We start from the raw sequence: 24373 nt of genomic DNA, 5'->3' as shown, positions 1-24373 counted from the left end.
TATGGGCGTTGGATATTGATGTAACGCCAGAGCAGGAGCAAAGTGGCTGATATGATTTGCCTCAATTCACAATACTGTGAAACAAACTCGTGTCCACGTCAAGTAGGAAGCAACTCGTAGCCACAGAACAGGATGTGCCCCAGCGACAGCTCAGAGAGCGGCCGCGCCAGTGCCTTCGAGTCTGAAGAAGGGGCCCGTCCCGGAACGTCACCTATTCCTTCTCCCCAGAGATGCTGCCTGGCCCGCTGTGTTACTCCAGCACCACAGTGTTCAGCGCGATGGTTGTTACTGGCGGTGTGGCTCATTTGATCGTCGTATCTCTTATTTTAGGTACGTTTCCGGGTCAGGAATTGAAGTAGTTTGTCAAATCGTGTTATTCAAATCCCCTGGAATGCAGTAGGTGAGATGTGTCTGTGTGTGTGTAACTGAGGAGGTACAGCCGAGTCACCGAGTGATGCCGGGTCTGATCGTGAGGACGGGCTGGAGTTGAGAAGGTCGAGGGGTGAACTAACGGGATCATTGGGTTGAAGTTCAGGTGGGCGCTGATCTGACGGCATAGAGGATATTCTGCTCCGAATCTGTTCCACTGGTTTTGGCAGTTCAATGGGTTTGTTAACGGACCAAAGGCTGGAGCTGTGATCCGCATTGTTTGTTCCGGTCCTACCCGTATCCGGGGAGTTTGGAATCTAATGAAATAAAATGTGAACAAAATGTCAAGAGAGGAAAATATTTGCCTCCCAGGAGTCATTCAGGGAACACAATGTGTGTCGGTCCCTGTCCCATATGTCCCCGTGTCTGTCTCTGAAATTGCTTCACAAGCCGACAAGCTGAGTCAAAGCTGTTACAGAAATGCAGCGATTGGAGACGGCCGCTCGCCACCACTTACCCTGGGATAAAGGGGTGGGGGGTAAATACTGGATCTGCCTGCAATGCACACATCCCGATACATAGAAACCCTTTCACAATATTCCCAATTGCCGTCAGCGGTAACGGGCTCATTTTCTCAGCGCTGGGACCGGGTTGTCACAATGTGGCCACTCCCTTCCTCATCACTCAGCGCCGGCTCTAACTGTCTTTTCCCGGACTGTTTCAGGTCGAGTGGCCCTTGTCACCGGATCAGAAGTGCGAGGATACCCGGGACAGGCGATCACTCTGCCGTGCCGCTACTCTGTCCAAATGTATGGTAAATCTGCGCTGTGCTGGGGTCGGGGACAGTGCCCTAACTTTGACTGTGGATCTGAACTGATTAAAACAAACGGAGAAACAGTAACTTCAGCAGTATCCGAGAAATATCAGCTTGGTGGTAACATTGAGCAAGGGGACGTGTCGCTCACGATAAAGCAGCTCCGGAAAGAAGACGGCGGATGGTATTGCTGCCGTGTGCGGCTCCCTGGACTGTTTAATGATGTGAAAGTGAATTTGAATGTCCTGGTTTTGGATGGTAAGCAGCTCAATATTACACGTTTCTGTCTCATTCCTGGCGTCGCAACGATGTTGCTGTTGACAGAGTTTCCTCACAGCTGTAGTGACCCAGGTTCGATCCTAACCTCCAGTGCCACCTGCGTGGAGTTCGCAGGTTCTCCACCGGTTTCCCGTCGTGTTCCGGTTTTATCCCAGGTTCGAAGAATATGCGAGTGCGATAAGCTGCCTCTAGTGTAGAATAGCGGGGTGCAGATCGACAGGTTCCAGGGATATAAGTAGGGGGTGCATCGATGGGAATGTTTGAACAGGTGACATGGTCTTGTTGGGCTGAATTTCTTCTGCCCCTTTGGGAAATATGAAACACCATGTTATTGTTTCTAGATTCATTGTTAACTCTAATTAACAAAGGGTGAAGTCGCCGTTGTAAAAATGCCCCTAATGTGGATGAGAAAATGGCATAACGTAGCTTTGATATAAATTAGTGATAGCGTGGACTCTGGGGGACGAAGGGCCTGATTCCATGCTGTAACTTTCAATCAATCAATTAAAAAGTCAGCCGAATATCCAGCACTATGAATAAAGTTCAGGTGAAAATAGTAGGCCAGTAGAATGTAATATGGACAACGAGTCCATTGCCATGGATATAGTGAGGAAGAACATTTAGTATTTTACATCAGGTATATAATACAGAAACATTGGGTGTTTCCCATTCTGGCGTTTATAGCCATGTCTTTAAACTACAAGAAACAGGAGCAGTGTAGGAAGGAACTGTAGATGCTGGTTTACACCGAAGATGGACACAAAATGCTGGAGTAACTCAGCGGGACAGGCAGCATCTCTGGATAGAAGGAATGGGTGACGTTTCGGGTCGAGACCCTTCTTTAGCCCGAGAGTCAGGAGAGAGATCAGAGAAGGAAGTGTAAGAGAAATAGGAGCAGACTTGTTGGAGCCTGTCATCTCCCCATAACCTTTAACACCTTACTAATAAGTGATTCCGGTATTCCGAAAAAAGGCAAGGAATCATGGGATTTGTCAAAGGTCACAATCGATAAAAACTCTCAGCAGCCGCGCGTTGCATGGACACAGACCTGCGCCTCATCTGCTGCCAGGACCAAACCCGGGTCTCCGAAGCTGCAATCGCTGCTGAACTGCCACTGGACCATCCCTGTCCCCTCCCGAGTGCCCCCCCCCCCCCCCCCCCACCCCGTCCGGGGGCAGCCAGAGACGTCGGGAGTCAGGCGGGAGCAGCACCCCCAGGCCCACAGCTAGCGTGGAGAAGCAGTGCTAAATCCAGCTCAACTCTGCCTGTCTCGTCGGGTTAACCTACAGCCCTGCCTGGACTTACAGGACAGCAGCCCAGAGCCGTGGAGTTAGCGCTGCTTCTTTGCGCTGGCTGTAAGCCTGGGCCGTCATTCCTGTAAGTGCAGGCAGGGCTGGTAGGTTAACCCGGTGAGACAGGCAGAGTTGAGCTGGATTTAGCGCTGCTTCTCCACACTGGCTGTGGAAGGCTGGGGGCGCCGCTCCCATCTGCCTCCCGACATCTCTGGCCGCCCCCAGATGGAGGCACTCGGGAGGGGACGGGGATGGTCCAGTAGCTGTTTGGCAGCGATTGCTGCACTGGAGACCCGGGATCGATCCTGGCTGCAGATGAGGTGTAGGTCGGTGTACATGCTGCGGCACAGCTGCCGAGAATGGTTATCGCTTGTGACCTCTGACCTGGGCTTGTGCAGTCGGAATACCAAACTTGCTTATTAGAGTTAACAGTAAGTCTAGAAACAATAATATGTCATTGCATGTCAATCTCCGCTTTAAAAATACCCAAGGACTTGGCTAGTTTTGTTGCCATGTGGAGATCTTTGGACTGTTTCAAGATGTGAAAGTGAATTTGGACCGTAGGCAGCTCAATGTTACATATTTCTGTATCATTCCTTGCGTCACAACAATGTTGCTGTTCGTACAGTTTCCCCACAGCTGCAGTGATTCCGGTTCGATCCTGACCAGTGCCACCTGCGTGGAGTTCATTGCCTCGGTTTCCCATCATGTTTCCGTTTTCATAAGTCAAGACCACTATCCTCCGTGTCCTTCTACTTGATGAATACAGATGCAAAGTTAACATTTAGCGCCCCGCCTACATCATCTGACTCTTTGGACAGCTTCTAGTCCCGTCATCACACACAGTTCCACTTCCAGTGCTTCCCCGAGATCAACCAGCTGCACTGTCCTGGCAGACCCATTGCACCCACCACCTACAGGCTTCCAATCCAAAATAAAATGCTTACTCCAACCCTGTTTTGCCTTTGTTAACGAGTGCATATCAGTAACTACAATCCAATGGATTGTTATGCTTTTTAAATGTGGAAACATCAAAGGCCCAATGAATGTCCAGAAACACCACATCCATTGGTTCTATATTCTACTCAGTGGGTTAGCTGTGTGTGAGCTGAATGATGCAGTATGTGGCAAAGCAATGAGCGAGAAAGAATATGTCTTCACTAGCACTAGCACAATAAATTATTATTTCTTCTGTTCTAGAGATCACTACGCCGAATCCTTTAACCACAAATGAGTCTGTCCGTGCACAGGATGCAAACTCTGTCACAGTTTCTACATTTGAAGGTCAGACTAAAAGTCCAAACTATGACAAGTTGTCTTCTAATGTCTGTTGCAATGTATTTTTATTTCCATAAACTGCAGATGATTAAAGTAGACAAGGATGCCTTGAAATTGCTTTTAATACAAAATGTTTAATGTTTAAACCAACTTGAAATATAATGGATTTAAATTGGGTGAAGTATTGCAAAATGTAGTCGGGAAAAAATACTGTCAGGAGATTCCAAAGTACTGAACAACAAATGGAAGGCCAGCGTCTACAGACAAGAATGTAGTGACGATGAGATATAGATTGCGATGTAGATTATTAAATTGATTTTATTTAAGGAATAATTATTGGCCAAGAACTGAGGTTATTTCTTGTTCTTTGAAATAATACCTTGGGATGTTTCATATTCACCTCATACTGTACCTACCTCATACTGTACCTACATCAACGAGGAAGTAGTTGAGGTAGGTACAGTAACAATATATCAAAGACATTTGGACAGATACATAGATTTGGATTCAGAACTAGCTTATTCATTGAAAATGATCGTGGTGGAAGGTACTTTAGATATTTTGGCTGGAGGTATGTGACCAGTGGACTTCCATGTAGATCTCAGCTGGGACCACTGCAGTTTGTGATAAATATCAATGACCTAGATGTAAGTTTGCTGATGACAGCAAAATTGGAGGAGTTGCACTCAGTGAGGAATGCTGTGAGAAGATACAGTGGGATATAGATTAGTTACCGAAATGGCTGATGGAGTTAAACCTGAACATGTGTGAGGTGTTGCACTTTGGGAGGTTGAATGTCCGGAGAGACTACAGTTAATGGCAGGATCCTTAACAGCATTGATGTGCAGAGGGATATTGGAGTCCAAGTTCATAGCTCACTGAAGATAGCAGCACACATAGATAGGGTGGTGAAGAAGGTGTATGGTATGCTTCCCTTCATTGTTAGGGGCATTCAATATTAGAGTCAGGTGGTCATGATTTAGTTCTATAGGATCTTGGTTAGGCCACGTTTGGAGTATTGTGGCAGTTCTCATCAAGCATTATAGGAAATATGTCGAGGCTTTGGAGAGGGTGCAGAGGAGGTATACCAGAATGCTGTCTGGATTAGAGGATTTCAGATGCAGGGAATGGTTGGATAGAATTGGATAGTTTTCTCTGGAATGTCAGACTTAATAGAATTAAATAAAATTATGAAAAACATGGATAGGGTCAGAACATTTTTTCACAAGGTGGAAATGTCCAAGACTAGAAGACACAGCTATAAGATGAGAGGTATAAAGTTTAATGGAGATGTACAGGGCAAGTTGTTTTAAACAGAGAGTGGTTGGGACCTGCAATGCATTGCCAGGGCATGTGGTGGAGACAGATATGATAGGGGCATTTAAAAGGCTTTTAGATAGGCATATGGAAGTGCAGGGAATTGAGGGATATGAATCATGTACAGGATGAGATCAGTTTAACTGGGCGTCATGTTTGGCACAAACATTTTGGGCCATAGGGCCTGTTCCTGTGCTGTACCATTTTATAAAAATGGTTCAGATGAATGTGGGCCAAACACAGACAAGTGAGGCAAATGGTTTGCCTTTGTTTACTTTCTGTAACTCCACCATTTGTTACTCTATGTTGCTTGCAAATTTGTTAACCAGCCTATCTACATTTTCATCCAAATCCAAATCATTTATATATATCACAAATAACAGAGCTCACAGCACAGACACCTCTGGAACACTGCAGGTCACACACCTCCATTCAGAATAACACTCCTCCACCACTACATTCTGTCTTCCATGGATAAGCCAATTTTGAATCCAATCTACCGAGTCTCTGTGGATCCCATATACCTTAATCTTTTGGATCAGCCTACCATGAGGGACCTTGTGGAATGTTTCATTAGGGCCCCTGTAGATGTAGACAACATCCATTGCCCTATCCTCATCAATCATATTTGTCAGCTCCTCAAAAAGCTCGGTATCAAATTCATGAGAAGGCACCTCACAAAAAGAAACCCTTGCTGACTATCCTTAATAAGTCCATGCTTTCCTAGATGTGAGTAAATTCTAGACAAGGGAGAATCATAAAAGATTCTACAAGTATATTAAAAGTTAGAGGGTAGCAAATGGGTCAATGTGGTCATCTATTTGTGGAGTCATAGGTAATATGTGAGGTTTTAAATTATTACTTTACTTTAAATTAATGTGTTTATTGTAGAGAAGGATGTGGAAGCTAGTGAGATCAGGAGAGGGAGCAGTAAAATCATGGAGCATTTCAACATTACCAAGTAGGAGGGGTTAGAAGTCCTAAAAGGCATAAAGGTGGATTAAACCACAGGACCTGACCAGGTAGATCCTAGGATGTTTGGAGAAGTGTCCAATGAAAACTATCAGTCCCTGGTAGGATAGGTCCTGTAGGTCCAGCTCATAGTGTTGAGTTTGTAGTTGAGAGGAAGAAAATACCATTGCTGATTTTTTATAACACATTTATCATAAGTTTGGGTAATGGCTGGTAGAGTCATAGCGTGATACAGTGTGGAAACAGGTCCTTCGGCCCAACTCGCCCACAGCAGCCAACAATGTCTCAGCTACACGAGTCCCACTTGCCTGTGCTTGGTACATATACCTCCAAACCTGTCCAATCCATGTACCTGTCTAACTGCTTCTTAAAGGATGGGATAGTCCCAGCCTTAACTACCTCCTCTGGCAGCTTGTTCCATACACCCATCACCCTTTGTGTGAAAAAGTTACCCCTCGCATTCCTATTAAATCTTTTCCCCTTCATCTTGAACCTATGTCCTCTGGTCCTTGATTCCCCTACTCTGGGCAAAATTCTCTGCATTTTCTTGATCTATTCCTCTCATGATTTTGTATATCTCTATAAGATCTCCTCTCATTCAATTCAATTCAATTCAATTCAATTCAATTTATTGTCATTTGGACCCCTTGAGGTCCAAACGAAATGCCGTTTCTGCAGCCATACATTACAAACAAATAGACCCAAGACACAACATAATTTACATAAACATCCATCACATTGCTGTGATGGAAGGCCAAAAAACTTATCTCTCCACTGCACTCTCCCCCCCGATGTCAGAGTCAAAGTCAAAGTCAAAGCCCCCGGCGGGCGATGGCGAATTGTCCCGTGGCCATTAAGCCACGCCGGGTGATGCAAGGTCGCACACCGGGTCTTGGTGTTAGAGCCCCCGGCGTGCGCTCGCAAAGTCTCGCAGCCATTCCAAGCCGCGCGGGGCGGTGATGTAGGCCCCGCTCCAGGAGCTCTTCAACCCCGCAACTCGGGCGGGAGAAGTCGCTGCTGCGGAAGCCCCGAAAAGCGGACTCCCTCCAGGGACCCGCGGGCTCCCGGTGTTACCGTCCGCCAAACCCGCAGTTGCAGCCACCGAAGCTCCGGGGGTCGGGTCGCAGCAGCGTCCACCACAGCTCCACCCGCTCTGGACTCGGCCAGCTCCGCGACGGTGAGGTGAGTAGTCGGCACCAGAGCCCCAGGTCGTTCCTGTTGGAGGCCGCTCCTCGTTGCAGCCCCAACGACAACGGAGACCCGACAAAGAAAAGGTCGGGTCTCCCGTGCAGGGAGAGATTTAAAAGTTACCCCCTCCCCCCCACACCACCCTCACCCCCCCACACACATACCCCAACAAAATTAACAAAAACTACATAAAAACATAGACATAAAATAATAAAAACGCAGACGGACTGCAGAGGCCGCTGCTGACGAGAGCCGCGCCGCCTACCGGAAGACGCGGTCCATCTGGCGCTCCATGGAATAGAGACCCAGCCTACTGAACCTCTCTCTATAACTCACACCCTCTAGTCCTGGCAACATCCTCGTAAATCTTTTCAGAACACTTTCAAGCTTGACAATATCTTTCCTATAACATGGTGCCCAGAACTGCACACAATATTCTAAATGCGGTCTCGCCAACGTCTTATACAACTGCAACATGACCTCCCAACTTCTATACTCAATATTCTGACAGATGAACGCCAAAGTGCCAAAAGCCTTTTTGACTACCTTATCTACCTGCGACTCGACCTTTAAGGAACCATGCACCTGCACTCCTAGATCTCTCTGCACTATAACACTATCCAGAGGCTTACCATTTACTGTGTACATCCTGCCCTTGTTCGACGTCCCAAATGCATGGTCCCAAAAACCTCACACTTCTCTGTATTAAATTCCATCAACTATTCCTCCGCCCACCTGACCAATCGATCCAGATCTTGCAGCAATCGTTCACAAACATCTGCTATCTGCAAAAGTACTAACTTTTGTATCATCAGCAAACTTGCTAATCTTCCCCTGTACGTTATCATCCAAAACAGTAACGGGCCCAGCACCGGACCCTGAGGCACACCACCAGTCACAGGCATCCAGTCTGAGAAGCAACCTTCCACCATTACCCTCTGCTTCCTTCCATGGAGTCAAATTGCTATCCATTCAGCTATCTCTCCTTGCGATCTAACCTTCCAGAGCAGCCTACCATGCGGAACCTTGTCGAACGCCTTACTGAAGTCCATGTACACAACATCTATAGCTCTGCGCTCATCAACTGTTTTGGTCACGTCTTCAAAAAAATCAATCAGATTTGTGAGACACGACCTCCCACGTACAAAACCATGCTGTCTGTCCCAAATCAGCCCTTGCCCATCGAAATGCCTGCATACCCTATCCCTCAGACTACACCTCAGTAACTTGCAACTAATAAGATGACAACCTGTTCTGATGCACAAAGTTATTTACCTTTGTGGTCAGGGCTGGCTTGTGTGAAGATGATAATGTGCATCTCATATGAATTTCATGCAGGACCCCTATTGGGTTGATCTGGCACGAGTAAAAGTGCATCACTGCCCCAGAATACCTCATCCTGTGCTAGCCACAAAATAACCATTTGCATTTTCTACAGGGTTTTCATATCTTCATGAAGGATAGACACTTGTAGGTAACATTGTAAGAAATGTCATGGAAATTGTCAGTTATTTTGAACTTGTTTTGTGATGACTCTGTGAGATAGATTCTGAAAATAGCTTTTTCTAGCAGTTGATTACTAACACAGTCAATTGTAGTCTCTGCACAATTAAAGTTGAATTAAAAGTTGAGAATAGGGAATGCTGTATTTGCAAGAGGCTGGGTGAGAGGCGGTGTAGTCCATATAACTGTGAGAGTCATTGGGTTTGTAGTAGATATTAGTGGATAGTGGCCATGGGACGTAGACAGAGAGATCAAGGAAGGGGAGAGAGGTGTCGGAGATAGTCCATGAATTGGAGGACAGGGTGAAAGTGTGTGTTTGACTGCTGCACCACAGCAATGTTTATGTTTGCTAGCAGCTTAAATGCTGATTTATTTATAGCATTTCTTTGCTAGTGGACTGAACATGTAAAGGCAAAGAAGCAGCTGAAAGATGACCTAGCTACGCATGCTGGTCTAGAGTTTGAAATCAGCCAGTTCATTGTAATTTGGGACTTATTCCCAGATACCCACTTTGTCCCAAAGCAGAATTGCAGTAAAATTCTCTCCACTTACCAGGATGGTCACAGCAACAACAACTCTCTACAGATATTATGCCATTCAGGACTTCTTCTTCTTCTTGCGTATGGCGTGCACAGCCTAAAGTTGTACGACAACTTGTTCTATTTGATCTTATTTGATTGTGCACGCCGGGTTGATTGCATTCGTGAAACAAGGCGGACCATGTGAAGGTTGCAATCTTCCACCCCCCATTCAGGACAAGCCTCCTTCATCACCTTCCCTGTAAAATACGTTCCCTGATCAGAGTCATTTGAAGAGTACCGGTAATCCTAAATATTATTATTTGGCACTATGCCACGATTCTAGCTGTACTTTCTTGCCAGAGGAAAGTCTTTTGCCCAGGGGGTAAAGTGGTCAATCAGTACTAAACATTACCTTTTATTTTGAGACCAGGGTAAGGGTCTTGTGAAATCTATCTGCATATGTTTGTCAGCAGGCAAGACACACTCTCCCATTTGGCACGTCAACTATCTAGTGCTGTCCATAACTTCCCTGCTTCCAAGAGTCGAGCGTAAAACTATTGACACCCTCGGCGAGATGGATTCTGAGACTTCCACTGCCCTTGTAATACAGTTGAATATTTGACCAGATCAATGCAGCCCAGCCACCACTAGACTTTGCATAGTTGAATAGTATGCGACTGGCCTCATTCTGTCTCTGTGGTTTGTGTTATTACTGCCTTTAGTACCCTCTCCCGTTATCACAGTACAAATAGAAGAGATTAGAGTGCTGGAAGCGATGGATATTTGCCATCCAGTGAATTGACCCTCATTCTGTAGTTACCTCTGTCCCTCTCCGCGATTAGTTTACAACCCCCAATGCCTATTTCAACTTCACTATGGAAGCAACTCAGCTATAATTATGTTGTGGAATCTAAATACCATGATAAGTTAATTTAATGCCTCTCCTAACATCCTTAAGTTCCCTTCACTATGTTGGCCTCTTTTCCCATCATGCTTCCCCAGTATGTAAGCTCTTGGGTTAAACACATTACAATCTACTCATCTTTCTGATAATTTTCGGAATTTCCCACATCAGGCAGCAATAGTGACATAGAGCTTTTGTTACCGCCTTCCCTCTCACCAGCTTAGAGGCTGATACTTTGTCTAATGAAGAGGAGAGCATAAAGGTGGAATCTGGGTGATTGGCTTGGAGAGGGACAGGGGGAAGTACAGAAGGATGCCAATTCACTCAATGGCAAAGTATCTCAAGAATGTTATGACTCATGATTTAGCTGAGAGCATTCATGGGCCAACTCACGTAATGAAACTATTGGGTCGCATCTTCTTTGGCAGTCCCTCAGTTTCAGGTTAAGTGGATTCTGTGGTAACGGAATCCAATGTAGATGGGGCAAGAGGGTTGGTCCATGATGTGGGGTGCTCCTTCTCTTGTGTGCTTCTCACACATGGACTCAAGATTCTCAGTGCCAACCCAAATGCTTCTCCACATCGAGAAGTCATGGCCCAGAGTTTCCCAGGAATCAATGGAAATGTTGCAATATTTTCGTGGAGGTTTTGAAAATGTCTTTAGATTTTTTTCTCTGTCCACCTTGTAAGTTATTCCTATGATAGAGCTCCAAATATTATGACCTGCTTCGGAAATCTGGTGCCAGGTATGCAAAGATCATGGTCTACCAAACCGATCCAATTGAGTATAATTAGATGTTCATCGCTGGACATGTGGGAGTGGGAGAGTATGTTGACCCCGCATTCAGTGGCAGCCAGCATCGTCCACAGCACTGCTCACAGTTTTCTTTTGTCCATGATCATGACTCTGTCTAAAAGCGAAGTCCCAACCACTAAATGTCCGCAGGCTGTGTTGTACCCTTGTGTACGAGCTAAACCAGCACAACCGATGTTACACATTAATTTGTCGACTTCTTTCTTGGTTGAAACCTTATCAGCAATTAGACAATAAACAATAGGTGCAGGAGTAGGCCATTCGGCCTTTCGAGCCAGCACCGCCATTCACTGTGATCATGGCTGCATCCACAATCAGTACCCCGTTCCTGCCTCTTCCCCATATCCCTTGACTTCGCTATCTTTAAGAGCTCTATCTAACTCACTAATTAGTGATTTAGAGCAGGATACCTCTGCACTATGGTTACACAAGTTCACTAAGGTCACTTCAGAATGTTACTACAGAATGTTTACGTTGTTGTTCGTTAGCCATTGTCATCTTCTATGTCCCATCCCACATCTTTAATCCTTTCCTTCCAAGGAAACCAAATTGACTCTGTTACCACACGGAGTATAGTATGTAGTTCTGGTCACCAAGCTATAGGGAGGATGTTGCCTTGGCTTGAGGCCTTGAGTTGTGGGACTGATTGGTTAGGCTGGGAATTCTTTCCTTGGAGCATTGGAGGCTGAGGTGTGACCTTATTAAGGTCTACAAGATAACGGGGTGCATGGATAAGGCGGACGCTCACAGTCTATTTACCAGATACAGGATTCAAAAATTAGAAGATATAAGCTGGCGCTAAGAGGGTAGGATTTCAGAGGGACCTCAGGGACAACTTTTTCATTCAGGGGTTGGTCTGTATTTGGTTGACGAAGCTGTACAGGTGAATACAGATGCACCTTTAAAAAGTCAATTGGAGAGATATATGGATATGAAGATTTTGGAGACACACTAATGGGACAGCAGAAAATGCCAACTTGGGCGGCGCAGACAAAGTGAGCCGAAGGGTCTGTTTCTGTGCTGTCGAGCTCTATGACTATGATTGAATCCTGTGTTTCCAGTGTGTAAATTGGGGTGAACTCCATGCAGAGATTTGGAGGGGAGAAGGAGGAGCGTAGAGAAAGAGAGAAGGCAGTCTGCATATCCCCTTTCAACTCTATACGCATACATTGACCACTTCATAATGGGGTGTCTCATGTTCCTATAGCAAATTCCATTGCAATTTGGCTTTTACATAGTTAAGATTGTCTCATCTCAGCACAGGAGGCAGATGCGGAGCAGAAGGGGCAGTGGTTCCGTCGACTTAAACTTAATCTCTTTGAAGAATGTTGCATTAATTCTCCCACCAATGGCACTCTGCCAGTGACTGTAATCAGTGAAACAGGCTCTTTCTGTGCAGAAAGATGATGTTTAGGTTACGCTTCCACCCATTCTGCAGCAGAAATCACAGACATAATGTCTGTTTTGCCTTATGTGGAAAATTATTGTTAGAATGAATCTTGGAAAATGGTGATGTTTAGGATCCAAGACTTATACCTTGCCTTGTTTTTAGGCACCATAGCAGATTCCTTGCTAGTGATATCAACCGGAATTGTATTATTTTTCCTCAGGTACCCGAGAAATTCTGAGCTCTACGATAACTACGAATGGAATCAACAGTACTTCCGAACAAGTAAGCATATATCAAAGGTTCAAACTACATAAAATCTAAAGTATATCTAGAACATCTAACACTTTTATGCAGGTGTTTTAATGGATGCTGCAATAAATCAGTCTCTCAGCAACGACCCAGTTATACCGGCACCAAACGTCGTGAATAAACGGTTTCTTTATACAGGCATTATAGGCAGATATACATACACGTTGGTCCTCTAATACAAAAGTCTTTGTTGCTGCTGCGAGGCTGTTGCCTCGTGGGCTTGAGTTGAGCTCTTGCTGAGGTGGCAGGACGCTCACCCGAAGAGGGAAGAGAGCTGGTCAGCTTGTAGTGAGAGAGAGGGTTGACCCGGGGTTCGTTATACATACTAGGACACACCGCTATACCCCGTGACAACTCCTCCCTGCCATTGCGCAGTCACGTGACCCTACCCCTGACTGCTGAGGGATCGTGTAGCTCGTGGCCCAACCACCGGGTGCCGCTACATAGTATCAGTTTTTAATTTTTTTAATTATCCATTGGCTTACTGACAGTGGCAAAATTCCGCAGAAGGGAATGTAAAGCTGCATTTTGAAGTGTCTGAAAAAATTAATTATAAATCTGTATGGATATAAATACATCTTCTTATAATATGCATTTTAATTTTATTTAATAATCTAAATTGTGGCAATTTATTGAAAGCCTCCTAAAATTACAAGTATGTCTGGTTTGTTCTTGTCAATTTTTGTTATTCATTTTCCAATCTGTGGGAACTATCCAGAATCCATGGAATTTTGGAGATGGAAGAACAGTGCATTAATCTGCACCAAAACCCTAGGACACACTGCTCATAGATAAAATTTTGAAGCCTGGGAAATTGTCTCATGATTCAAGTAAAACCTGTCCCAGATGAACAATTTCTCCTTTCCCTGCAACTCTGTCGCCACTGTCCCATGAATTGAAACCCATTTCTTCCGCATCAATATTTGAGTCAAACATTTAATTCTCTGCTTTGAGCTTCCCTGTGCTAATTTGCAGTGTTTTGGGGAAAGTCCAAATCACTACCTGTGTGGGTTTAATTTTTCAATCATCCAATGTTTTGGTCATCCGGTTCCCTTAATTTGCTATCCTCATCCCTCCTCCTTCCTGGAATATGCCAGTCGTGAGCTTTGATGAACTGGCCTTAAAACAACTCCTACATGTCAGATAGGGACTAAAAAGCCACTGTCCCACTTTCACAACCTAATTGGCGACCTCTGCCGAGTTTGCCCTTGACTCATACTCGCAGCATGGTCGCCTCGAGGTCGTAGGAAGTCTTCGTAACTCTTCCTCATGCTCGTAAGTGGTCTCCACGTACTAGTGGCCTCAAGTAGGTCGCAGCGTCTTTTCCAGCCTGATAAAAAAAGTCCACGAGTAAAAAAGGTTGCCATGGAAAAAAATAGTAAGATTAAACGAGAACTTACCAGTTTGAAGTTTGATCTGTATTTTATGAGGAGTTACGATGAGGGTATTACGTGAAGAACCCGCTCAGTGCACAGGCGCGGCATACTTCCAAGCAGCGGTGTGGAATCACAGATAGACACAGTTATTTTGAAGTAAACATAGTAAAGATAAGGAGACATCAATTTATTAGTTTGATCCATATAATGAGGGTGGGAGCGGAGGGCACGTAATACCCTCATCGTAACTCCTCATAAAATACAGATCAAACTTCAAACTGGTAAGTTCTCGTTTAATCTTACTATTTTACTTCGGAGTCACGTGAGTGACTACGTGAAGATTTCAAAGCTCTGTGATTTCAAACCGTGTAACAGTTTCATTTCACTCACTGCCGAAGTTCTTGAGGGAGGAAGTGTTATCGTAATGAACCAATGAGTCTATTTGTAGAAAAACACAATGGTATTTTTTAAACAATAACAACAAAGAATTAAGTTGCTCCCCTGGGCTTAAATTAAATATTTGCAGTTCGTAAATCTTTACTGCAAATAAACCAGGTTTTGCCAACGGCTTATTATAAAATTTCTGAACGGTCTTTTCCCCCCCACCATCCTGCTGTAGCCAGGATGTGGTCTATAGGCATGTCCATTCTTTAGCCATCGACATGGATGCTGTCCTGGTGGAATAAAATTTGTACATGTTAGTGTTTATCCCAGCAGTTTCTAGCACCTGCTTGAGCCATCTCGCAATGGTTTGGCTCGTCACCCGACCATAAGGTTTTTGTGACTGACCCACAAGGCTTTTCATCTCCCTCGTATATTTTGGTTGTGTCTATGTAGGATAGTAGGTGAGTCATGGCACATAACCGTGGTTCTGGTGGGTAAGCCACGACTGGATTAGGTGTTCCTGGTCTGCTCTGTTTGATCAGTCGCTGGATAACGACAGATCTGGTCTGGAGCTGTGATCATGTTGTCCAGTCGCAATAGGTGTAGTGACTGGACCCTCTGAGCGGATACAAGTGCCATCAACATGAGCGTCTTTAGTGTAGCTTGCTCGAGGCCGGGGGATCTGGCTGGTGGCCATTCCCTGAGATATGTCAGGACCACACTGATATCCCAAATATGGGTATACCTGGGCTTAGGGCTTGATATTGTAAATGCCCTTCATCAGTTTTACCACCAGTGGATGGGATCTAATCGCCTGTTGTCCTGGCGCTGGTTGTTGATGGCACTGTAGCTGATCCCTACATCGTGGTGTAGATGGCCAGGAACTCCAGTATGTTGGTGGCTGTAGCTGTTGCGTATGTTGTCCCTGTTTCCTGGCAGTACTTCTCCCTTTTTTGATGCTGGTTAAGTACTGCCTCTGGTGGATGTTCGAAGGGATGCCGACATGGTGATGGTTTGTTTGGACAATCCCAGTTCCAGGTAAGGTCTGTTCAAACTTGCAACCCAGGCGTTTAATTTTCTCATGGCATGGGTGTTTAGCTTACCTGGTAGGTAAGTAGCTGATAGCCAAATATGTCTTTCGACACACCATTGCCAAAGCACGTTGACCAATTTGTCGCATGACAATGATTTTATGCCACCCATATGGTTAATATAAGCCATCACCGTAGTATTTATCAATTTGTAATCGAACATGCAAGTGCTGCATATTAGATATATATGCTTTTAAACCATAAAAGGCGCCCAACATCTCTAGATAGTTAATGCCCAGTGTAAGTAGTAATGATGACTCTAGGTTAGTCCATCTACCACCTGTGCTGGATATGGAGTTAGTCGCTCCCCAGCCTTGAGCACTGGCATCTGTTTTAGTAACTAAAGTAGGGTTAGTGATAAAGATAGGGCTGAAACTATGCCAAACGTTTTCTGCCCACCACTGTAGCTCTGATATTGCTTCAGTGGGTAAGTTCATGACACGATCATAGTGACCTGTATGTCGTTTTATTGCCTGTACCTTTGCTCTCTGTAAATTATTATTTTTTTTTTTTTTGATAGTGCAAAGGTCCGAATTGAGTAGCCGGAAATGCTGCTACCATTTTCCCAATTACTCTTGCTACTTGTCGAATATCCTTTGGAATTCAGTTGTTTGGCAGTAACATATGTCTCCATTGAAATGTATATACTTAACAAATTTGTTTAGTGATGTTAAGTCAATGATGATGCGACAGCCACCATCTTTTTTGGTTTTAGTGAATATATTCGATACAAATTCCAAAGGTTCATGTTTGGTCTTTTCGATGACACCCTTTGTGATAAGTCTCACCAGTTCAGCTTGTCCCTCACGTTTCTCTTTGACGGAGGGAGAAATACCCTTTGGGGCCATTGTTGAACTGGCGGCGTTTTTTTCTGACATGCATTGTATTTTATATCCACTATGCTTCAAACCGGTGCAATCTACCTCCTGTTAGTATTAAGCCTCCACCTCCCAAAAGGTGATAGGAACCAGACCCACCTACCTCCATGGTTACGGGTATTTCCTCTGATTCCCTTTGGTCGGCTTGCGAGGTGTCTGATGTGGCGCGTTTGTTGGGGGTTGACGTATTTTCCATGGGGTCCGCTCTGGGCCCTGGTCTAAAAAAGACTTACGGTGAAAGTATGCGGACCCCGAGCTTTCACCAGTGTTGAATGGTGGATGTTTACTGGTGGATGTGGCGGGGTGCTGCCACTTGGTGGTGTGTGTTTTCAGTTTGCTCGTTTTATACCCTGCCTTCCCGAAGAGCAGCCTGTCTGGCTTATCGGCTGGTGTTTTACACAGCCCGGCAAATCGAGGACTGATGGCAGGTTTGATGATTTCTTTCCGCAGATTATTAATTTCAACCTGCGTGTTACACAACAACGCGAGTGTATCCTGTTGATTGGTGGTCATCTCGGTGTTGTTTATAGAACGAGCAAACGAAGTGATGCCTGCTGTCAATAGTCGGAGTATCCGCTGCAGCTTTAGCTCGTGGTGCCGGATGGTTGCCCCAATGTGTCCCCAGATTTGGCTGTTCACCGCTGGTACTTTTTAGAGGTTCACAGTTCTCCGGCGCCGTATAGTATCTAAAGCTTCATTAATCACCTGCCCCTGCAGAGCTCTGTTGGAAAGGTGATTGATACTTGCCGCTAGTTTGGCCTCTAGCGGTTCCCCTGCATGGGGTTTTGACACGTAGCGGCCCACTGCACCAAGCAGCTGTTCCTGCTCCTGCACCCCCTGCATACTCCCGAAATCTTCAGCCATAACCCCTTGTTCTGGACCAGCCCAGTCCTGGTCCCCAAAGCTATCCTCTGGAAAGGAGGATGCAATGGACAGTGCAGGAGGCACTGTAGAGGGAGTGCCTGACCTCCCTCTGCAAGAGCTCCCCTCCCGGGATGCACCTTGCTGGAGCACCTGCTCCAAGAGCCGCTCCATGCGGCTCAGGCGGCTGTCCCTCCCCCTCCTGGGTGGAGAGACGTCCCCGTCCGACGAGTCGGATGCCACCGGCCGGTTGCTCTTCCGTTTGGCTTTGCCTCCAGCCCGCTGTTCAGACATTAGCGGAGCTGGACTCGGCTCGGTGTCGGGGATAGCGGAGCGCCCGGATAGCGCTCCTACCGCCTGTTGCTGCCCCCCCTTCTCCTCTTGCGGAGTTGGACGGGGGCAGATTTCGAAAGTCTTGTTTTTTCTTTTCGCGAGAGCGCTCTTTCTGCGCATCTCGCTGGAGCTGCTCCAATTGCTGTTGGATGCAGCTCAGGCGGCTGTCTCTCCTCCATTTTAGGTAGAGACATGTCCCCGTCCGACGAATCGGACGCCACCGGCCGGATGCCTGTTCGGAAGGCTAGATATCCAGCCCGCAGTTCAGGCACTAGCGGGACTGGGCTCGGCGCGGTGATGGGAATAGCGGAGCGCCCGGGTCCTACCGCCTTCTTCTGGAGCTTTTGCCTTGTAGTAGCGAGAGCGCCCCTCAAGCAGCGCGTCTCGCAGGCACCTGCTCCGTGAGCCGCTCCAGCGGCTCAGGCGGCTCTCTCTCCCCCCGTGCGGGTGGAGAGACGTCCCGTCCCAATCGGGAACACCTTCCGGATGCCTCTCGAGTGGCTATGCATCCAGCCCGCTGCTCAGGTACTAGCGGGCTGGCCTCGGCACGGTGTCGGGGAATTACGGAACACCGGGTAACGCTCCTACCGCCTGTTGCTGCCCCCCTCCCCTCCGACGGGAAACCGTTCCTCTTTGAACGGGGGACAGTTTTGTTCCAGAGCCTTTTTCTCTGCCTGTAAAAAACACAAGCAGAAAAAAGGCTCACCTGTAAAAGAAACCCCGACCTCAGGGTACTCACCTGACGGTCCGTTTCATCTGTAACGGGAGAGCCTAACTCCCGTTGCGGCCACTGTTGCACTGCTGGCGTAATGCCGCGCCTGCGCACTGAGCGGGTTCTTCACGTAGTCACTCACGTGACTCCGAAGTAAAATTGGTACTTTTTACTCTTATGTAGGTGATAGGTAGGTCGTAGTAGGTCGTGATGCTAGTCGTAGGTGGTCGAAGGTAGTCGAAGGTAATAGCTCCGGGGTGAAAATAAGGTCAGTAGGAAAAAAAGGTAATTTAAACAGCAGAACGTCACCTCTTTTACTCCAAGGCATGTACATTCATAGTTGGAGAGCTTTTTGGAGAGGAGACTTGTGTTTTCGAGATGGCACCAAAAAGGTAGCAGCGCAGGGGGAGGGCACAACCCTCAAAAAAACCTGCCATGCAGGTGTTGCACACCCAGGCGGAGGAGTGGCAGGAGGTGATGCCACAGGAGGTGATAGTGCAGGAGGAGGTAGCCCTGCATGAGAGACCCCTGGAGGAGGAGACCAGGGTGGTAGTATATGCCCCCACCACCACCCCATTCTTCACTGCCTCATTTGAAGGCAGCAAATCAGCCCTTTCTCCTGTGTCTGACACAGCATCAGAGGCAGATGCCCCATTGGTGGTGAGGGAGGGCTGGAGGAAGGTTATGCCCTACACCTTCACCAGGCAGCAGGAGGGGGACCTTGAGAAATGGTTCCAGCAGAATGCCATCCTGTACAAAAAGGAAAATGAGGGGTACAGGGACAGGGACAGGGACAAGAATGGCATGCTTGCCATCCACTGGGCCACATGTGTGCTTACAGTTCCATCTTTTGTCAAAGCCCAGCGCCACTCTCTTCCAGTCATCTGGTGTACTGGGAGAGTTCATCACGTCATCTCCATTCACCCATTGAGACCTCTTCTTGTGCTTCCTCTTCACCTTTGTTCTTCCCCTTCTGCCTTTCTTAAAAGGCTGCTGAAGCAAAAGGACTACTGCAAACAGCAGTAGTTGTATTTTTACTAACATCCTCCAAACTAGTTCCTTCCTTGCTTGCATTGTTCACAATGATTTGCCAGAGACCAACGTACATGGTCAAAGCCAGTATTCAACATAGTCGAAGGAGGTCGAAGGAGGTCTTCTTCATAGTCGAGGGAGGTCTTCAACATAGTCGTAGGAGGTCTTCAACATAGTCGAGGAAGGTCGTAGGAGGTCGTAGGTCACCGCGACCTTGATTAAAAAAAAAGTCGCTTAAGGTCGCCAGAGGTCGCGGTGGAGGTCTTCTAAGTGGGACAGGCCCTTTACCCACTAACGACTGCTTCCAATGTATCTTCCTGAACAATTGCCTAATAATGTTGTCATTTGCCTTGCTCCAATTTAGTACCTTCCTGCAAGATCCAGACTTATCCCCATTCAAAACATTGTTAAAACCTATACTGTTCTGATCACACATTATGAGTATTGCTACACATGCCCATAGGAGTAATTGCTTGTCAATTTCAGTGGTCGACTACAGTTAAAGTGTCAGCTGTGTTCTTTAGAGGTAACTAGACGACCCGTGGATCCATTGGGTCCCCGTTGTGATGCCAGTTTCGGAGATCCTCGAGGCGATCTGAAAATGGCGATCTCATCCTGTCAGCCACGCCTGCGCAGTTGGGGGAAGGTTGCCGGGCCCAGTATCCGTGCGTGCGCAGTTAGGGGACGGTTGGTGGGCCCGGCACCATTTTCAATTGTGACAAGTGGTATATTAAAGTTTATAAAGGGAATTACTTTGTTAAATCGAACAAAACTCCATTGTGACGCCAATGAAGTACACCCGGCAACCCTCCCCCAACTGCGCAGGCGCGGCTGACAGGCTCAGCAAGTATGTTGTCTAAATACTGCTGGGAGATTACATGAAAACAGATGTTTTTCCTCTATTCTGTTTAAATGCAAGGCAGCTTTTCTTCTGCTGGTCGAGGTCCAAAGTAACTTCTAAGTAGTTCTCTAGTTCCCTGTCAAAATTAGGTTCTAACCAATTAAGCACATAATGCAATTATTGTTCCCTAATTCATCACTCGTGTAATATTCAATTTGAGTAACAGAAACATGCGCGATAGCAGAACCACCTGTACTTTCAAAAGCAGGAGACATTTTTTCACCCTCCTAGAGATTCCTGATATTGTCAGGATTTTGAATCCCCCTTATAAATTCTTGTAATTTACACTAAAGAGAAAACAGATTATCATCATTAACGAATAATAAATTTAATCAAAGGAATCTACAGCTCTCAGTTGTGAAACAACTGAGAATGAGATTTGGATTATAGAAACATAGAAACATTGAAAATAGGTGCAGGAGTAGGACATTCGGCCCTTCGAGCCTGCACTGCCATTCAATATGATCATGGCTGATCATCCAACTCAGTATCCTGTACCTGCCTTCTCTCCATACCCCCTGATCCCTTTAGCCACAAGGGCCACATCTAACTCCTTCTTAAATATAGCCAATGAACTGGCCTCAACTGCATTCTGTGACAGAGAATTCCAGAGATTCACCACTTTTATAGAGAAATGGGCACTTCTTTATTTAGAGGAGGAATATCATTCTCTTTCTCTGACAAAATTCACACAGAGGGCCTTTCTCAGATCTGCTGGAGCTTGCTGATTTAAATGAGCAAGTACAAGACAGAGAAAACTAAAATTGGAGCTGATTTCATTCAAACAGAGCATCAAAAGTAGAAGGTGAATGTATAGGATGAGGAAGATACAAACTGAACTTTTCAGCAATTAATGGGTGATAATAAGAGGCCATTGGACTGAATATTAGATATTAGATTTAGCGCACCAAGGGTTTGAGAAACTGACAAGCATGTTACCTATTTAGATAAAGAGAAAACGTACCTAAATAAATAAATTGGGAAATTCTTTTTTTTTGCATTTACAGTGCCCTCCATAATGTTTGTGACAAAGACGCATTGTTTATTTATTTGCCTCTGTACTCCCCAATTTGTGATTTGTAATTTAAAAAAAATCCAATGTGGTTAAAGTGCACATTGTCAGATTTTATTAAATGGTATTTTAAGACATTTTGGTTTCACCTTGTAAAAATTATAGCTGTGTTTATACATAGTTCCCCCATTTCAGGGCACCATAATGTTTGGGACATATGTCTTCACAGGCATTTGTAATTGCTCACGTGTGTTTAATTGCCTCCTTAATCCAGGTATAAGAGCTCTCAGCACCTTGTCTTTCCTCCAGTCTTTCCATCACCTTTGGACACTTTTATTGCTGTTTATCAACATGAGGACCAAAGTTGTGCCAATGAGTCTGTATAAACACTGCTGTAATTTCTACATGGTGAAAACAAAATATTTAAAATGGCCTTTATTAAAATCTGACAATGTGCACTTTAACCGTATGTGATTTTTTATATTACAAATCTCAAATTGTGGAGTATGGAGCCAAACAAATAAATGATGGGTCTTTGTCCCAAACATTATGGAGGGCACTGTACATGAGGACATTTACTGTGTTTCTGATCATCTGAAATTTAATATAAAATGCCCAAAATACTCAGCAGGTTAGACAGCATTTGTGAAGGGAGAAACAGAGTTTGTTTCAGGTGGATGATCCATCATTTAATTGACCTGAAAGGTTAAGTATTTTCTTTTCCAAATATGTGGCCTGGCAGCTTTATCATTCCAAGCCGAATGCTGGCAACTGGATAATAAGAGTTAGCGATTGATTAGCCATTGAGCATCACACAGGGAGGGAAGAGTTGTGGCCACAGCTCAGTCAGTCATGGTCTTAGTGAGCACCAGAGATGACCTGAGGGACTTCCTGCTCTTATAGTTATGTTCTTCTGTTATCAGTTTGTTTGGTTCCAATTGCACTTTACTTAGCATAATCGGTAGTAAAGAAAGCAAACTCAATACTAGCATTTATTTTAAGAGGTCGTGTATACAAAAACAGGGATGTAATGCTGAGGCTCTATTGGCAAGGCCGCATTTGGAATATCGTGAGCAATGTTGGGTACCGTATCTGTGGAAGGATGTGCTGGCTCTGGAGAGAGTCCAGAGGAGGTTTACGAGAATGATCCAGGGAACAAGTAGGTTAATCTATGATGAGTGTTTGTCGGCACTGGCCTGTACTCGCTGGAGTTTAGAAGAATGAGGGGTGACCTCATTGAAACATAGAGAATAGTAATTGCTTCAATAGAATGGATGTGGAGAGGATGTTTCCACGAGTGGGAGAGTCTAGTACTAGAGGTCATAGCCACAGAATTAAAGGACGTTCTTTTGGGAAGGAGATGAGGAGACATTTATTTTGTCAAAGGCTGGTGAATCTGAGGAATTCTTTGCCACAGAAGGCTGGGGAGGCCGAGTTAGCGGATATTTTTAAGGCAGATAGAAACATTTTTGATTAGTACAGGTGTCAGAAGATATGGGGAGTAGGCAGGAGAATAGGGTTTGGAGGGAGACCTATGATTCAATCATGATTGATTGGCGGAGTAGACTTGATGGGTCGAATGGCCTTATGACCTTTTGACCTTATAATGGTCAATGGTTGTAGTATGTGCATTTTAGATTTAAAATAGTGAAGAAAATCTTGTTTTCTGATTTTGTGTATCTATTTCAGGTTCCCGATGACCTGGTAAACATCCTGGTTTCTTATCTTGCCTGGGCAGCCCGTGTCTTAGTTTTCATCTGCTTTCTTGCTATCACTCTGCTCCTTTGTCAATGGAAATGTAAGTATCACTGTCTGGGAACCTGTCTTTTACTCAAAACAATTTATTGCGATATTTGTACAAGTTATTGTTAACATGGAACATGTGACCCTGAGTGTGAGTTAATGCAGCGGAGGAGAATTAATGGCAGGTTAACCAGAAAATACATTTTAAGAATTAAAATTACACATGTGAAGAAATAAGAAAGATGTAACCAAATAGATGGGGATTTCAATGCATCCATACGGCCAGAGCTATATTGACCAAGTCCCCTGCCTTTGATGGTGGAGATGAGGAATGACAGCACATGAGTGGGAGAGTTAAAAGAATGGGAGACTAATGCTAGGAGGTAGAGCACTGCTAGAAGCTGAGGATTGAGGAGCACTTCAATAACAACTCCGACCCCCGACGCATGTGGCAAGGCATCCAGGCCATCACGGACTACAGACCAACCAACACCACCCCCACATCCAGCGACGCCTCCTTCCTTGAGGAGCTTAACCACTTTTATGGCCGCTTTGACGGGGACAATCTAGAGATGGCCATCAAGGCTGTGCTCCCTGCTGATCACCAACCCCTCACATTCACCCCCTATGACGTGTACGTGGCACTGAGCAGGACTAATGCATGTAAGGCTGCTGGCCCTGACGGCATCCCCGGGCGCGTCCTCAGGGCCTGTGCTGCGCAGCTGACAGACGTCTGGACTGACATCTTCAACCTGTCACTTGCCCAAGCAGTTGTCCCCACGTGCCTTAAAACCACCTCCATCATGCTGGTGCCAAAACACTCCACTGCGGCGAGCCTCAACGACTTCCGCCCAGTTGCACTTACTCCCATCATCACCAAGTGCTTCGAGAGGCTGGTCCTGGCACACCTCAAAGGCTGCCTACCCCCCCATCTCAATGGCACTTCACTCCTCCCTCTCCCACCTCGACAACAGAGACACCTACGTAAGAATGCTGTTCATCGATTATAGCTCAGCATTCAACACCATTATACCCTCAAAACTGATCACCAAACTCAGCGACCTGGGCATCGACCCCTCCCTCTGCAACTGGATACTGGAC

The 24373-nt window shown here is 45.8% G+C and overlaps 1 protein-coding gene across 1 annotated transcript in view; it reads left to right on the top strand.

The window, feature by feature from the left end:
- Positions 1-194: 194 nt before the first annotated feature.
- The window catches only part of LOC116978383 (hepatitis A virus cellular receptor 1 homolog), a 116789-nt gene continuing 92610 nt past the window's right edge, over positions 195-24373 (top strand). Inside the window, exons 1-2 of the mRNA XM_033029500.1 lie at positions 195-330; positions 1094-1441. Of these exons, the coding sequence (XP_032885391.1) occupies positions 231-330; positions 1094-1441 (448 nt within the window). The 5' untranslated portion in view covers positions 195-230. The remainder of the gene's footprint in view (positions 331-1093; positions 1442-24373) is intronic.

The sequence above is a fragment of the Amblyraja radiata genome, chromosome 11, assembly GCF_010909765.2.
Source record: "Amblyraja radiata isolate CabotCenter1 chromosome 11, sAmbRad1.1.pri, whole genome shotgun sequence".
NCBI lineage: Eukaryota > Metazoa > Chordata > Chondrichthyes > Rajiformes > Rajidae > Amblyraja > Amblyraja radiata.
Note: the sequence above shows the minus strand (reverse complement) of the source record. Positions and strands in the feature narration are given on the sequence as shown.